The sequence below is a fragment of the Oncorhynchus mykiss genome, chromosome 7 (assembly GCF_013265735.2).
Source record: "Oncorhynchus mykiss isolate Arlee chromosome 7, USDA_OmykA_1.1, whole genome shotgun sequence".
Classification (NCBI taxonomy): Eukaryota; Metazoa; Chordata; class Actinopteri; order Salmoniformes; family Salmonidae; genus Oncorhynchus; species Oncorhynchus mykiss.
This window is the reverse complement of record NC_048571.1, coordinates 37,962,354-37,979,180: the sequence shown is the minus strand read 5'-3', so window position 1 is coordinate 37,979,180 and position 16,827 is coordinate 37,962,354. Positions and strand designations below refer to the sequence as shown.

General features: G+C 42.6%; 1 protein-coding gene across 3 annotated transcripts in view; it reads right to left on the bottom strand.

The window, feature by feature from the left end:
* The window catches only part of LOC110527703 (rho GTPase-activating protein 40), a 36,751-nt gene extending 20,458 nt beyond the window's left edge, over positions 1-16,293 (bottom strand). Inside the window, exons 1-3 of one of the 3 annotated variants that reach the window (XM_036983194.1) lie at positions 16,115-16,293; positions 3,018-3,259; positions 2,347-2,621 (exon numbers count right to left, since the gene is read on the bottom strand). In XM_036983194.1, coding sequence (XP_036839089.1) covers positions 2,347-2,621; positions 3,018-3,240 — 498 coding nt within the window. In that variant the 5' untranslated portion in view covers positions 3,241-3,259; positions 16,115-16,293. Of the gene's footprint in view, positions 1-2,346; positions 2,622-3,017; positions 3,260-5,205; positions 5,573-8,792; positions 9,040-16,114 lie in introns of those variants that run through there. The other 2 variants (XM_036983192.1, XM_036983193.1) reach the window with 2 other exon arrangements.
* Between the last annotated feature and the right edge of the window lie 534 nt (positions 16,294-16,827).

Genomic DNA, 16,827 nt, shown 5'->3' with positions numbered 1-16,827 from the left:
ATTGTGGACTACAGGAAAAGGAGGACCGAGCATGCCCCCATTCTCATCGACGGAGCTGTAGTGGAGCAGGTTGAGAGCTTCAAGGTCCTTGGCGTCCACATCACCAACAAACTAACATGGTCCAAGCCAGAGGTGTGGACTCGAGTCACATGACTTGGATTCGAGTCACAAATATAATGTCTTGCAACTCGACTTTGACTTTAACACCAATGACTCGTGACTTGACATGGACTTGAGCCTTATGACTAGACCTGACTTGATACCCTCCCCATGCCTAAATATTAAAAATGATGCTATTAAAAAAAGTGTGCAGTGCATCAACTCTTCATTTAACTGATTATAGTTTGAATCGGACAGCAGCCAATCAAATTGTGCGTGGCAGTGCAGAGGAACATCGGTGGGTGAACTCATGCAGGACATGCAGGAAGAAAATTACAGATGGAGGCGCAACAATTTCCAACTTTGTTCGACATTTGAAGTTGCACAAAGAACGATAAGTCGTGGCTAATATAGCCGATAGCTATCCATCACACAAGGTTGTGTGTGTGTAACTTGTTTCATGAGTTTCTTTTTGCTGGCTTGTGATGTCTGGAGCCTGTATTGTTATGTGTGCTCCTCACTGCTTGCCTAGATTAGACTTGCAGATTGACTCGCCACCACGCTGTTTGGAGCTGGAAAAGATCAAATGAGCACATTTGTGGCAGAGTGCCTCCTAGAATGGTTGTGTACTCTTCCTAACCTGCTGATTACGGCGAGTGCTTGAACCTCTGTGTTTATGCTTCACACAAATCCCACCATTCCCCTCTCTGCTGTCCTCCTCAGTTTTCTCCATTGATAATGAATGAAGAACGTCGGCTTATTTCATCTGAGGCACCACATGCAGATACAGTTTTCCAGATAGAAATGCAATATATAGATCTGTACTCCATTCTCTATTCTACACGGCAAAGGCTGTTGTAGGTGATGTACTTCTATGCAACCACCCCACACGACCCGACCCAGCCTACCACGCCTCTCCCGATGTCACAGGGGGGGGGGTCTTTCTGATGGCTACCCATGTATTTCCATGGAAATATAACGTTTATTTGGAAAGTAATAAATATATAGATATTTTTAAAAGCATACATGATTTGCGTAAATGTAATATACTAACTATTACTCTTGTTAAACATATGAAATGGTATTACATTTGGTGAAGAGCACATTATGACTTGTTTAGGACTCGAAACTCAAAGTTTAGGACTTGAGTCTTGACTTGATGGACTTGACTCGGACTTGCCTGTCTTGACTTGGGACTTGACTTGGGACTTGAGTGCTAAGACTTGAGAATTACTTGTGACTTGTAAAACAATGACTTGGTCCCACCTCTGGTCCAAGCACACCAGGACAGTCATGAAGAGGGCACGACAAAACCTATTCCCTCTCAGGAGACTGTTCTACAGTTGCACCATCGAGAGCATCCTGACTGGGTTGCATCACTGCCTGGTATGGCAACTGCTCGGCTTCCGACTGCAAGGCATTTAAAGAGGGTAATGCATACGGCCCTGTACATCACTGGGGCCAAGCTTCCTGCCATCCAGGACCTTTATACCAGGTGGTGTCAGAGGAAGGCCCTAAAAATGTTCAAAGGCTCCAGCCATCCAAGTCATAGACTGTTCTCTCTGCTTCCGCACGGTGGTACCGAAGTCTAGATCCAAAAGGCTTGTTAATTTAACAGCTTCTACCCCCAAGCCATAAGACTCCTGAACAGCTAATCAAATGGCTACCCAGACTAGATTTGCATGTCCCCCCCCCCCCCCAACCCCTTCTTTTACGCTGATGCTACTCTCTGAGTATTATCTATGCATATTCACTTTAACTCTACCTACATGTACATATTACCTCAATTACCTCAACTAACCGGTGCCCCCGCACATTGACTCTGTACCGGTACCCCCCTGTAGATAGCCTCGCTACTGTTATTTTACTGCTGTTCTTTAACTATTTGTTGTTTACATTTTATTTCTTTTTTTGCTTAACACTTATTTTTCTTTAAACTGCATCATTGGTTACGGGCTTGTAAGTAAGCAATTCACATGTTGTATTCGACAAATACGATTTGATTTGAAAGAATACATCCAATTTTATGTGTGTATTTGTTTTGTTTCAGCTGCTTGTACAGGAAATCCATCATGTTATCACAGGAAACAGAAACATGTTATCACAGGAAACAGAAAAGCTGCGGTTTAAATGCACCTTGATTGAACAGAGCCAGTACCCCCCCCCCCCCCAAAAAAAAATGTGTCACATAGTCACACAGCCTCCAGGCTGTACCATATCAGTGTGAAAGTAAGTCGTCAGTCTGACCTGAGCAATGGAGGAGGGTGATGAGCTAAAGACGTCCCTGACGTCGCGCGGCGGGGGTTTGCTCCTCTTCCTCAGGGACAGGGTGTAGGAATCGAGCCTCCTCTGGACGGCTGCGGCCTGCGTACGGGTCAGAGTGGACAGTAGGATGGCCTGGTCAACATCCTGGTCTTCCCTGTCCTGTTCCCGGTCTCTGTCTCTGTCTGGTCTCTGCTGCTGCTGTCTTATCAGAGTGGACAGACCTGCATCCTGGAGCCACTGCTCCTCTTGCTCTCCCTCTGAAACACATAACAGCTTCATGACAGAGACTATACATACGGCATGCTTCTGTACGCGTGTGTGCTTGCCTGTCTGCATCTGTGTGTGCATACGTGCTTGCATGCATGCTTATGTGACTGTCCATATTATACTACAACTTGCAGCTCCATGCATAACACATGTACCGTCTGAGGAATGATTAAACTGTATTTTTTAGAGGGAGAGTACATTGCAGTATTGCACATAATATTGTCGCTCCATGTATAGCAGACACACATGGTTCAACAGAACACAACTCGCTACAAAAACAACAGGCAACCATATAACAACCAATTTTCATTGTTCACATCATAACAATAGGCCTATGGAGGTCATTAATTGACTGACTGACACTAGTCCTGTGTCTCTGTGCTTACCTTCAGAGTGTCTGGAGTCTCGACTGGCGCTGTCAGTGTCAAGGTCAATGTAACCGCTATCTTGGCTGCGTATGGTCTCCACCTCACTCCAGAAGGAGTCCAGGCACAGTTTGTCAGGGTGCTGTTGTTGTGGTTCCTGGTGGGACGCTGTACATTTGTCCTGTGTGTGTTCAGCTGCAGCTTGGTCCTGGTAGCTTGGCCTGGCCCAAGGCTTACCGTTCATCTCGGAGGGACTGGGGCTCCTGACAACCAGATAGACGGGAAGAAACAATAATAACATATCAGAAGATAAACAGAGAGAGGAAAATAAAATGTGAGAGAGAGACAGGGAGGATCCAGATTCCAGAGAGATGGAGAGATAAAAAACTGGAGGAGGGATGCATGGAGGGAGGGAAGGAAGTAGAAGAGAGAGCGTGGACTGGACACAAAGACTCAGATTTCCATTGTTCTCAAGAATAGTCCCGCAGGCGTGATACTGTGTGAGACCCCTAGATGTCGCTGTGGCGCTCTTTCCAACCAAGCTTTTCTCTCATTTAGATCAATTCATCCACTGATTGTGATGGCATTAATGTGTATCGATATGAATTCCAGATACAGATACAAGAGTTGCATAGTGTTCTAAGCATGGTTGACATAATTAAAGCCTAGACAATAAAATATATCAGTCTTATAGTTGGTTTCCTTTATTTTCAGTTATATTCAGTTACCTGTATGCGCTATTGATAACATTTAATCCACAATCATATTTTTTTTTGCAACTATTGATCCTCTGCGGCTAAATGTTGGTCTTTGGTGTATTTTGAACATTGAGATAAATATATATAACTATAAAAATTATGTAAATATTTTTGGGGACTTTTTGACCCAGCCCCTGACTCACACAATTGACCAGTCAAATTATTATGCTGTTTTTATCTTATTTATTAAATCAGTTACCCCCCCCAGTTACCCACTTGTGCCCCCTACCTCCTCTCTACAGCATCAGGAGCAGGCTGTCTACATTCATTGAGAGAGTGCTCCTGAATATTCCTGTGATTGACAGTTGCAGTAAAAAATTGGACATACCTACTCATTCCAGGGTTTTTATTGATTTATACTATTTTTGACCTTTTAGAATAATAGTGAAGATGTCAAAACTATGAAATAACACATATGGAATCGTGCAATAACCAAAAAAAGTGTGATAAAAAAACATTTGGATTTGTTTATTGAAAATTCTTCAAGGTAGCCACCCTTTGCATTGATGACAATCACCCATTTTTAATGATTATTATTATTATTTTATTATTTTCTTGCTGCCTCTTGGGTCCCTCCACAGGCCTGTTCCAAGGCTTTTCAGCCCCGGTAAGCCCCTGCATTAACCCGGCCCAGTACACAGGGGAGGATTGACTGGTGTTGCCAGTTTCTGTGACCCTTTAAAAAGCTTCTTAGAATCATTTTGAAATAAACAGATAATCCCTTGATATCCAAGAACAGGCTCACCGTTCTTACAACAGGATATTTCGCAAGTTGTCCCAAAGAAAGACCCAAAACGAATGGATAAAAAATACAAATTTTCATTTTGTGGACAATTTCTGATTCCATCATTCTTCTTCTTCTTTTTTTTGCATTCTACACTATTTCTCTGGCATACAATAGAAAGGTTAAGTTCCTCAAATCACAACAGAGAACAAATCATTTTTATTAAAAAAGTGTATCTGGTATTTTCCCTCACAACTTTGTAAGCCTGACTATTAATGCTCAGATAACCTTCCACACAAAATCATATGAACAGAATCAGGCCTGCTCTTACCACAGAACATCTGCAGTACACACACAGCCCATTCCTTCTCCATCTGTCCCCTCCTAAAATAGGCTGAACCTGCCACAACCTGTGGAACTCGCACAGCACATGATGCCCCACAGAACTAAGTCCTACAGACAAAATAGGCTAACAAACATCATCAGCAACAAACACATTTTGCTTCCAAAGTCAGTCAGACAACCTTAAGGAAACTACTGTTGATTAATTGAAACCTGTGTTGATAGTGAGACAGTACTGTGCCATGGAGTGGGCATATAGTATGTAAAAGTGCCCCATTACTCAAGAATTGACATCATAATTTACTCAAAGTCTGAGTAAAGCCTGTGATCTCAAGCTAAAATTCTACCATAACTGAGCAGGCAGCAGCTCCAGAAGCATACATACCTGTTGGTAGCTTGGGAGCTTGATTTGGATCGCAAACTACTGAGGGGGCTGTGGGTCAGTCGGAGCCTGAGTCTGTTTAGCGGCGTGTGACGTAGAAACTGCCTGGAAGAGTTGGACATAGGAGCGAGCCTGCTCACTACTTCCTTTCTGCCTCCCATGTCCTCCCACTCAACAAATGTCTCCAACAGCAGAATCAACTGGCTTTTACCAGTCTTCGAATAGGATAGCAATCCATCTTCAGTTTCCGCTCAAATCAAAAATTGGTCAATGCTCCAGGGCTTTTGCTGGCCAAGTGCATGTAGAGTTAGAGGTATGTGGGGTGACTGAAAGAGGAATGTGTTAGCGATGGTGGCTACGCCTCCACGCCACATCAGTCATCAACACCTAGCTAGCTGTCCCCTCCCTCTGGGGACACACCCTAACCCTGTAGTCCTGGCTCCTATACTGCTACACATCCAGAGCCAAAGGGGATTAGCAACACTCCCGCCCACAAAGCACACACACAACTTTCACAGAAACACACATTGCAGCTCCCGCCAGTCGAAGTCCAAAACAAACCCTCATCACAAATCAACTCCAACTAAGACAATGTCAGTGCACCAAAGCTGATAGGTTATTGATAACAGAAACGTTGACATTTCACAAGATAATTAGGCCCAAGGTGGGAAATGCTGGTAGATTTTGGCATTGGCTCGTATAATATATATTCTTACCAGCCACATTGGTGGGTGGTTCCCCAGAGCATTTGAGAGCATTAAAAAGCATACGTGTGTGTGTGTGTGTATGTGTGTGTGTGAGAGAGAGAGTGTCAGCTCTGGAAGAGAGAACCTCAATGCTAGAGTGGTGAAAGCAGGATGGGGTACCTTGTTTTCTGTGATTTATCTTCATTCTTTATTTATTTTCTGAAAAACATTTGGTTGCAACTGTTGGACCAAAAATTGAATTCCCCACCCTGATTAGACCTACCAAGATCAGACACTAGTAGCCCTTGAACTGCCACTAAATTTATACATACAAATCGAATCATTCCTTTTTACCATCCACATTCACACAGACCATAAATTGGTTTGCTGTAGCAGATATAGCAAACTGCTAAGACTAAAATGTAAATGTCATGTAAATGTCATGTAATTGCGTATTCACAAAACTCAATCCAATAAATCAACATGAGGAAGATAGCTGTAGTGACATCGTCATTCCCTGAAGATAAATACCTGGTTATTAATAGTCTCCATACCTGTGTAAGGTGACATGGTTGAGAAAGCCAGGTGAACAGGCCTGCCAGCATTATCTGCTAATGAACCTCATCCTCCCTATCTCATCTACTCTCTTTCACTCTCTCTCCCTCTATCACTTTCTCCCCTCCCGACAACACTATTTTTTCAGGAGATGATGTCAACAGAACAGACAGGCTACATCAGGTGAAAGGGGGGGGGGGGAGAAATCGTGTTGTTTTGAGACTAACAACAACAGACTAGCTTGATATCAAAATTCTCCTCATTGTATGTCAAATGTAAGCTTGACATTATCTTCAATATTGATATCAGATAAATGCTTACAGCAGTATAAGCAGAAAGTCAAGGGTATCATCAGTATAAGCAGATCAGGCTGATTTGAGGCTGATATGCTTACATTTTGATTCAACATTTATTGAACCTTACAGCCTATTGTATGGAAGCGGGAAAGTGGTGACGCAAGTAGCATATTACATATGCTTTCATAATCAGGTCACCCATTAGAGTAGTTTCTTGAAAGGTATGAAAAAGGCTATTATTAGGCTTTGTTTTTTGTTGTTGTCAGAAAACCAGTCTTGAAGCATTTGAAAATAAATACAATCAGCTCAGAGCAGAACTGTCCGTAGGAAGTCCCACACAATGTTTACAACCACAGGAATATTCCCATGAGATTTCAGTGAACCTGCTAAGTGAAAGAGATCGGTAGCGAGCTTGCTACCTCTATGCTAATGTTAGTTAGGTATAGAGCTACCGCATTTAGCTCACGTCTTCCATCTAAATAACACAGATAAAACTAACCAAATGTAAACATGTCTGCCAGCTGTTGGTAGCTAACTGCTGATGTTGTCATAGATAACACAAGCCTATGGGAAAGAGTCATTTTCAAGGTGTTTGTGGGGACTGCGTGTGGCGGTAATTCGGTTGCTCTGTGGCTCTGGGGGAGTTTGCTGAATGGCCTGCCGAGTGGAGGCTAAACTGAAATGCGACGCTTTGGCTATGGATCTGATCGCCAATCCCTGATCGGCTTTCTTTGGAGGGGTTTGATTGTGAATTTTGATCCATGGGAAAGTTTATTTTTGGATCTTCTTGTTGAAGAGGCAGCAGATAACATTAGCTTGCTAGAGCTAACTATCCTCTTCCTCCATTTCTGAATGAATTTGTGGCTATTTCTTGCAATACACTGTAAGTGAGATAGATTTTGTTCGTGTACTGCCACATGTTGATAGCATCGCTAAGTTTGTCACTGGTATGGACTAGTAACTATCCTTAACCTAGCCAGTTAGACAGTGATAGCCGCAAGCTAAAACAGTGGAGAGAATTAACTTTCTATAAAGGCTGTAATTGTAGCAATATGTTGTGAATATTGTAGAACAATCCATACAAAAACACAACAAAATCTATACAAAAAAGTGAAGTGTCATTTACAGTTTACCATGTACATAAGGCTACAGGCAATATATTCCTGTACTGTGTGAGTCATAGAAAATGACGATCCTGCGTTCGGGGCTTTCCGGCAGTCTTCATGGTTTTTATATGTGCAGAAAATAAATTGTTCCATCGTAAACTAACAAATAATTGTTCAAGTTAGAACCCATGTGAATTTGATAATGTATAGCACCAACTACATACATATCTGATAAGGTCCATGATCTGCAACATGGACTTTAAGCCTAGTTAATACTATCACAACCCAGAGTAACCCAATGGCTACCAAGTCAAGTAATTAAGTAATCTACTCGGTCGTCTCATCACTGACAGACTAGAGACTACTAGGCCACATTCTTAATCCTAACAGCTGAATTTCTTTGGAATCCTCTTATGTACTAGAGAATTCAACAGTTAAGTCATGCAGACCTAGCCTGGTTGGAGTCTCTATTCAGCTATAACATTCCACTCCTGTCATCTCCCAAATGTAAAAAAAAATATTTAAAAACGGTACCCAGACGAATGCAGAGACCTGGGATAGAGACTTTCTTTCAACGGGTGATCACCACAGTACATGGGAGGGAAGAAGAAAGGAAAGAAAGGTTCAGAAGAAAGGAAAGAAAGTGATCTGGTTAGTACTCTGATCGGTTGTAAATTGACAACATAGCTCATTATCAATCAATTAGTACTCAGAACTGTTTGTCTATACCCAGCACACCATGTATTGTGCTTCCAAGTAAAAATAAGAGCATTGGTAGAAGTAATCCATTAATTCAGAATGACGTTCTATATGACAACACTGTATCTCAGTCAATTACATGTCCAGTAAGGAGTGAAGAGAGTTAATTTACATAATCCAGCTGCACAGTCCCATAAACCCAGAGTTGAGTTGAGGTTAGGGCCTATAAGGGCCAAGTATAAGCCTACCTGGCCTTGGGTCTGGGTGGTCCATTAGCTTTTTCTGAGCCTTGCTGCCTGGCCCGGGAGCCACTTCTCCACAATGGCATCCTGCCTATCTCCCTTTCTACCCCAGGCAGGCTGTGATTGTTGCTGCTAATGCTGCCTGCTGCAGCGTAGTAGTATAGGAAACAGCAGCTGCCCCCCGGCCTTCCCCACTCGCTCCACTCTGCAAGCTGCTTCCTTGTAATCGCCTCAGGCCGTAAACACATTACAGTCAGCAAGGAAGTTAGGACAGGGACCGTTTCATTGGTCTCACTGTGTTAGTGGGACGTCACGCTGTCCGTCGCATCCTGAGACAGGAAAGGAGAAGGCCGGGCTGATGGTTACTGGGATAGGGGGCTGCGGGTTGTGGGCAGCATGCGTAGCTGAGTCTAACCAATGCAGTCTGGTCTCAGAGCAAAACATATTATATTTGACAAAAATCCATGCCAATCCATTTAGTATGATAGACGTAACATAGTAAATGTAAATCCGTGACACTCAAATTAGTATGATAGATTGTGTTTGGTATGGACAGTAGGTTACTTTTATGGCAGGGGGCTAAATCAGGGTCACGCAGAGTGTTTCTTGGGTCTTAAACAAATATACTTTGAAACAAAAGTACACCTCACACACATGATTATGTGCTTAAAAAATAAGACACCTGTACCAGGTCAGATATAGAGTAGAAATGTATTCAATGTTTTTTTTGCATCCAAATATTACACTTTGTATACATCACAGAACACTGAAATATAACAAAACCGTTTGACATAAAAACACGGGATATACAGTGCATTCGGGAAGAATTCAGACCCCTTGACTTTTTCCACATGTTGTTATGTTACGGCCTTTTAAAATTATAAACTTGAATTAGCTAACACAAGTGTTAGCTAAGTGATGGTTGCTGATAATGGGCCTCTGTACGCCTATGTAGACATTCCATTAAATATCAGCCGTTTCCAGCTACAATATTCATTTACTTCATTAACAATGTCTACACTGTATTTCTGATCAATTTCATGTTATTTTAATGGACAAAAAACAAGGACATTTCTAAGTGACCCCAAACTTTTGAACGGTAGTGTATGTATGTATGTATGTATGTAGCATAGCGTATTTACAGTTTTATTCACGTTTTCAAGAACTGGTGACAAATAATGCACTCTGATTATTGCATAGATTGTATTGGACATCTATGATGTGTGTAAAATGCTTTTTTAGTTTGTACTGATTATAATGAGCTAATGCTAAGCTATTTGCCTGCTATGTGTGGCATTATACGCATTCTGGGTGTCACAGAAACGTCTGTCAGACCAAAGATGTTAGAATGAGGTGAAGGAATTATGGTTCACTTATCTTTCGGGTAAACTTACGGAAGTGAATGAAGGGAAGTGAATGATCGTAGATGATACACGCCCTTCAACATGCATGCTATAAACAGATCTAACTCATCTTGTCTCCTCTTGTTATCTTTGGTTGATGCGAAAAAAACAAACATGGCGGCACACACAAACTACCAATCGTCGTATTACTTTCGATTTCTAGAAAGTGTTTTACTCAATTATTTAGATCACCCATGATGTGATTAATTGTAAATAGTAATTGCTATTAGCTAATTCATATTGTAGTTTCTGTCAGCCGAGAGTTGTAAAAATATGACTACTTGTGTTTTGACAATCTTTCCTCAGTTAGAGCTAGGACAAATGTAGCCTACATTTTCCGGTTTGGATGATGGTTTTATGCTGTAGCTACTTCTGTGAATGTCTGAATTTTGTTTCCAAAAATAAACGGATCACATGCTGGACATAACTTTGTAAGGACTGTGTTTTTTGCTAAATGTTTCTGTGAGAAAACAGTGCGGCCAGCTCAAATGCTGACTGTTGCGTCAATAGCAACTGGACGTTCTAAATAAGCGTTCTAATCACACCGGTTTGAGTATACGCTGCAGGGAACACTGCAGAATGATCACAGCCCATTTGTTGGTATGTGTGAAAAGGAATGATGCAGGCCACTGTGTTCTTGGCGACCTTCAAAGCCGTAGACATTTTTTGGTACCCTTCCTCAGATCTGTGCATTTCAGCCCTGCCACAAAAGGACCAGCTGACATCATGCCAGTGGTTCTCTTTTGGAAAAAGAAGACAAGTTTTTATTTTACCTTTTACCAGGCAAGTCAGTTAAGAACAAATTCTTATTTTCAATGACGGCCTAGGAACAGTGGGTTAACTGCCTGTTCAGGGGCAGAACGCTAGATTTGTACCTTGTCAGCTCAGGGGATTGAACTTGCAACCTTCTGGTTACTAGTCCAACGCATTAACCACTACCCTGCCGCCCCGTGCAGCATTCTCTTTTGGAATGCTTTTTTCTAAGAGTGTAGGTAAACGCCCATGGGCAACTGGCCCAGCAACCTCCTGGATCCTAAACGGTCACTTGTCCATCTACAGTGCTTTCATAAAGGATTCAGACCTCTTCACATTTTCCACATTGTGTTATGTTACAGCTTTTTTTCTAAAATTGATTCAATTGTTTTTTTCCCTAATCAATGTACACACACACACAATACCCCATAATGATAAAGAAAAAACAGGTTTTTATAAATGTTTGTAAATGTATAAAAAAATCTAAAACAGAAATACCTTATTTACATAATTATTCAGACCCTTTACTATGAGAATCGAAATTGAGCTCAGGTGCATCCTGTTTCCATTGATCATCATTGAAATGTTTCAGTGCAAGAGGCGTCACTACAGTCCCGGGTTCAATTCCAGGCTGTATCACATCCGGCCGTGATTGGGAGTCCCATAGGGTGGCGCACAATTGGCCCAGCATCATCTAGGTTTGGCCGGGGTAGGCCATCATTGTAAATAAGATTTTGTTCTTAACTGACTTGCCTAGTTAAATAAAAAGTTACATTTAAAAAAATAAAACAGAGATTGAACTCTGTCCTGAATGCCAAGCGTCACGTCTGAAGGAAACCTGGCACCATCCATACGGTGAAGAAGGTGGCAGCATCATACTGTGGGGATGTTTTTCAGCGTCAGTGACTGGGAGACTAGTCAGGATCGAGGGAACGATTAACAGAGCAAAGTACAGAAAGATCCTTCTGAGTGCTCAGAAGGTTCACTTTCCAACTGGACAACGACCCTAAGCAAACAACCAAGACAACACAGGAGTGGCTTCAGGACAAATCTCTGAATGCCCTTGAGGGGCCCAGCCAGAGCCCAGACATGATCCTGATCGAACATCTCTGGAGAGACCTGAAAATAGCTCTGCAAAAATGTATAAAAACCTGTTTTTCCTTTGTCATTATGGGGTATTGTGTGTAGATTGATGGGGGGGGGGACGGACGGACGGACGGACGATTCAATACATTTTAGAACAAGGCTGTAATGTAACAAAATGTGGAACAAGTCAAGGGGCCTGAATCATTTCCGACTGTATTGTATAACCAGCTCAGATCACCACCGATTATGAGGACACCCTGAGGCTTTCACCTCCTGGCCAATGCCTCCATACCTCCCTCCTTTCACTCCATATTTCTCTTCTTTCTCCTCCATCCCACCATCTCCCTCCTTTCCCTCCTATTGTCTCCCTGCAAGGCCTACACCAAGCCCTTTCTCTCCTGGGAATCCTCCTTAGCCTTAAAGTAGATTTACACTATACAACCGACTCGGGACTGATTACATAGTTCTGAGCAGTCTTCCCTAGCCGAATCTGAATATATCACCGCCCCTACCTGGTATCACACCTCGTGTGCATTCACAATTGTTTATCTTATTGGTCTAAATTGCTAGTCAGGTGATGTGGGGAAAATTCTAAGATGTCAGGTGTGGTGCTTTTGTCCCAACTTGTTTAAAGCAACAGACAGGTAGCTAGTGTCACACCCTGACCATAGTTTGCTTTGTAAGTTTCTATGTTTTGGTTGGTCAGGGTGTGATCTGAGTGGGCATTCTATGTTGTGTGTCTTGTTTGTCTGTTTCTGTGTTTGGCCTGATATGGTTCTCAATCAGAGGCAGGTGTTAGTCATTGTCTCTGATTGGGAACCATATTTAGGTAGCCTGTTTGGTGTTGGGTTTTGTGGGTGATTGTTCCTGTCTTTGTTGCACCAGATAGGGCTGTTTTGGTTTTTCCACGGTTTCTTAGTTTGTATTATACATGTTCAAGTTATCATCTTTATTAAAGATGTTTATAAATAACCATGCTGCGTTTTGGTCCGCCTCTCCTTCCCAGGAAGAATCCCGTAACAGCTAGGCTAAGCCATGGAAGAGTAGAACATGATGAGTGCCTTGTGTTGCTTGGTGACCTGACCCCGGTGACCCTGGCATGTGACAGTGATCTGAGCGAGGGAGACAGATCTGGTTGAGCTTTGCACCCTGCCCATCTGATCTTCTCTTGGCCCCCTGTCTTGGTAAGACCTCACACCCCACCTCACCTCTAAGGGTCAGTGACAGGCCAGGGCTAGTGAGGAGAGAGATGTTTGTCTCTCTCTGAAAGGATTTAAAAGCAGCATTGTATTCCTCCAGGCCCTGATGGTGATGAGTAGATGATGCTAATCTGTAGATGCCATGACACTCAGCCGAGGAGGCACCACATGGCACACTCTGGCTCAGAGGTAAACACTTGACCTTTTCACACTACTGAATTGAGCCAAACTGAACCGAGTTGAACCAAGCCACGCCAGGTGGCTGGAACTGTGCTGGAAAGCTGACAATCTGAAAATAAAATATCTGGGCTGACATTGAACACTTTGGTTCGGCACCAATGTTCCCTGGTGACATTGTGCTGCCTGGCTGCCTGCACAAGACAGAGAAATTCCTGTGTATTCTTTGAAACATATCCTACACATTTAGGGCCATAATATTACATCATAACTGGTACAGTAAACTAAATTCCAGAATATGCCAAATGTAACATTCATCTCCCACAGGTGAAAAAGGAATGGCCTTGAGTTTATTTTGGTTTCAAACTGTCCTTTTGGCCCTTACTCACATGTGACACAATGCCAGACGATGCTTAACATGCCTATCAGATAATTGCTCAGCATCGGACAGATCCAGAGCGTCAACCAACTACGTGTCATATCCTGTGTGTAGTGTATTATCCAGTTCACCTGACTGATCAGAAGTCCGTCTGGGAAAATGCCACTTTTTCCAATTCCCAGCTGTATATCGGTATCTGTAAATGTTGTCCCCCTCAAAAATCGGTATCGGACCCCCCACACCCCCCCCAAAAAAACATACCGGTTGTGAATGCTTTAACTGGTTCACCTATGGTGATCAGTTTCCCTGCGTCCTAGACCTGTAGCTTCAACCCCACACCTTTCGTTTCCTGGGTGTGGTGTATTAGTGTGTTCACTTGAGATGATCAGATCCTCTCCCAATCCCTGTCCTGGCATTAATACAATATATAACCAACCACACATGTCTGACGTACACATTCTGCAGCAAAGCATCACACAGTTTTTATTTTTTTATTTTACCTTTATTTAACTAGGCAAGTCAGTTAAGAACAAATTCTTACTTTCAATGACGGTTATTTTCAATGACGGTTCTGCCTGTTCAGGGGCAGAACGACAGATTTATACCTTGTCAGCTCGGGATATGAACTTGCAACCTTTCGGTTACTAGTCCAACGCTCTAACCACTAGGCTACCCTGCTGCCCCAGATTAGTAACAGACAGACCGTCCCAGACAGTAACACTGTCCCATTGTAAACACCTGCTGTCTATGCCATGCCGTTCCTCCCAACCAAACCACTCTCCCTCCCTGTTGGTCAGATGATCTGACTGGAGTTTACGACAACGAGCAATGAAAGCCCTTCTTGTAAACCTTCCCTCCCTTCCCCGCCCTTCACGCCATATGGAGCCAAGTGGATTGCACCGCACCACTGTCACTACCCATAGCCTACCTGTAATTAGAGGTGTAGTAGACCCACTGCCCTGCATTACAATGGTCATCACTCACACACAATGTGGAATTTGTGCAGTGCAGGTGGAGCATATGATATTTTCTTCAGGGATCATAGAGGAAGCCTTACATCATAGGCACCCCCATAACAAATCAGGTCTCCCCTATAATAATTGAAATATCAATGTAGGTTGATTAAAAACGTTTGACCATCCCCAGTAGATGTTGGGCACCCCCAAGTGTGTAACTTGAATTGTGAGAGTGACAACATAATGTAGCCTATGGGATTGTAGCCTACTATAATTCAGGTGATGATCCCCAGGTGTGCAAGAGCTCCTGAAAGGCCAGAAGGGCCTGAGGTTGATCTGATCAGGGTTTGAGGTAGCTGACCTCTTCAATCAGAGAGAGCGAGAGAGAGGAGTGAGAAAGTGTCATCAGGGAATCTTCTGTCCACTGAGCAGATGACCGGATCAACAACACTAGAAACATTAAACTATCACAGGAATTGGGATATCTTTATCTCCTTTTGAGATAGCTTCATTAAAATATCAAGTTTGGGTGCGGCAAAACAGTGAGTGGACATCCCTTTTTATCTATGTGTTGCGTATGCATACGTTATTTGAGCCAGCTCCCGTTTTGAACGTGTGTAAAAACCCCTCCATGTAGGCTACATGTGTCCATGTGCCCATCATGAAACGAGAGATGAGATGATGCTGGTGACCAATATATTTAGAACTCTTTATTTTCCTTCATGAATTGCTTGTTTCCTGTTAAATAGGATTAAAAACCGAGCCCTCCGGCTACCCTTACAATAGGCATATAGGCTATAACAAAGGCTGATTCAACAGATTCACCAGAAAATACTGACCCTACCGCTACACTTGTTTACACTGAGCTGCACTGGGTTCTGAACACAGTCACGGTTACATCAAGACACCGTGGGGGCTGGTGCGTGATATGGGTCGGGAAACATACCTCAATGCAGGGATGCGATCTGCCACTGTACTCCACATTTTACCCTTATCCACACTGATACATGGAGAAGATTGAAATACTGCCAGTTTTCCCGGAAAACTGCCTTTTCGTCCTCATGCTAGCTGGCAGTAGACACAGCAATGCTTATGGAATGGCAGTGTAACAGTCAAACACGTTTGCTGCAGTGTGTAGCAGCCTATACTACAGGCACTTGAGCATGATGCGCCCATAGCAACAGGTCTCAGCACCCTAGCAACCTGCAACCCTTTGCACGACAAGACACAGGATTACAGAAACACAACTGCAAAATGCACATTTGAACTCTAAAATGAATGCACGTCTCTTATTAAACATGCTGTGAAATGATGAAGTGATAAACTATTGGAATGAAGTGGAATCAAGACATAGGCTAGTCTGTATCATTCTTACCTTTTTTAAAGAAACATTCAAACCTCCTGTGTGAAGCTCCGACTCGGTCTCTGGTTAATATGGGTAGTGTATGTCGGTAATGGCGAAGTGACAGGATCTGACAGCAATGAAATTATGCTGTAGAACGTAACAGATGGTATGGGGCTGCTGCCATGCACGTTATCCTATTCAACCTTGCTTGCGATGTCATCACTACAGTATGGGTGAAAAACAACCCCCCCCCCCCCCCCCTTCCAATGTGTTGTAGCGTTGAGGATTGCTGGAGGATTGCCTCTCTGTGCATTTCTTCAGCTATGGTTGTGCATTCCATGGAAATTACTTTTAAAAAAAATATCTGAATCATGAAATACTCAAGAGTGGTGCAGCCTATCAGGTCCAAGATAATTTCATATCTCAACTCAAAGAAAATAAATATGACATTGATTCGTTTTAAACATTCAAATATTAATAGGGTATAGAATAACTATTTGATTTTGAAATATTGATTACAGTACTGTCGTTGTTGAGGGTAGCATACTACTGTACCATAGAATATAATAAAATAATACAATGTCATTTTTTATCATAAACACACTTTTATTAATTCAAAAGTGCCATTATCTGAAGGTCATATACAACACAGAACAGATTGTGCTATATGGGTCTACAGTAACTCTGAACACCGTACAGTTGGCCTATAGAATAATCTTATTTTTCAACTGGACAGATAGAAT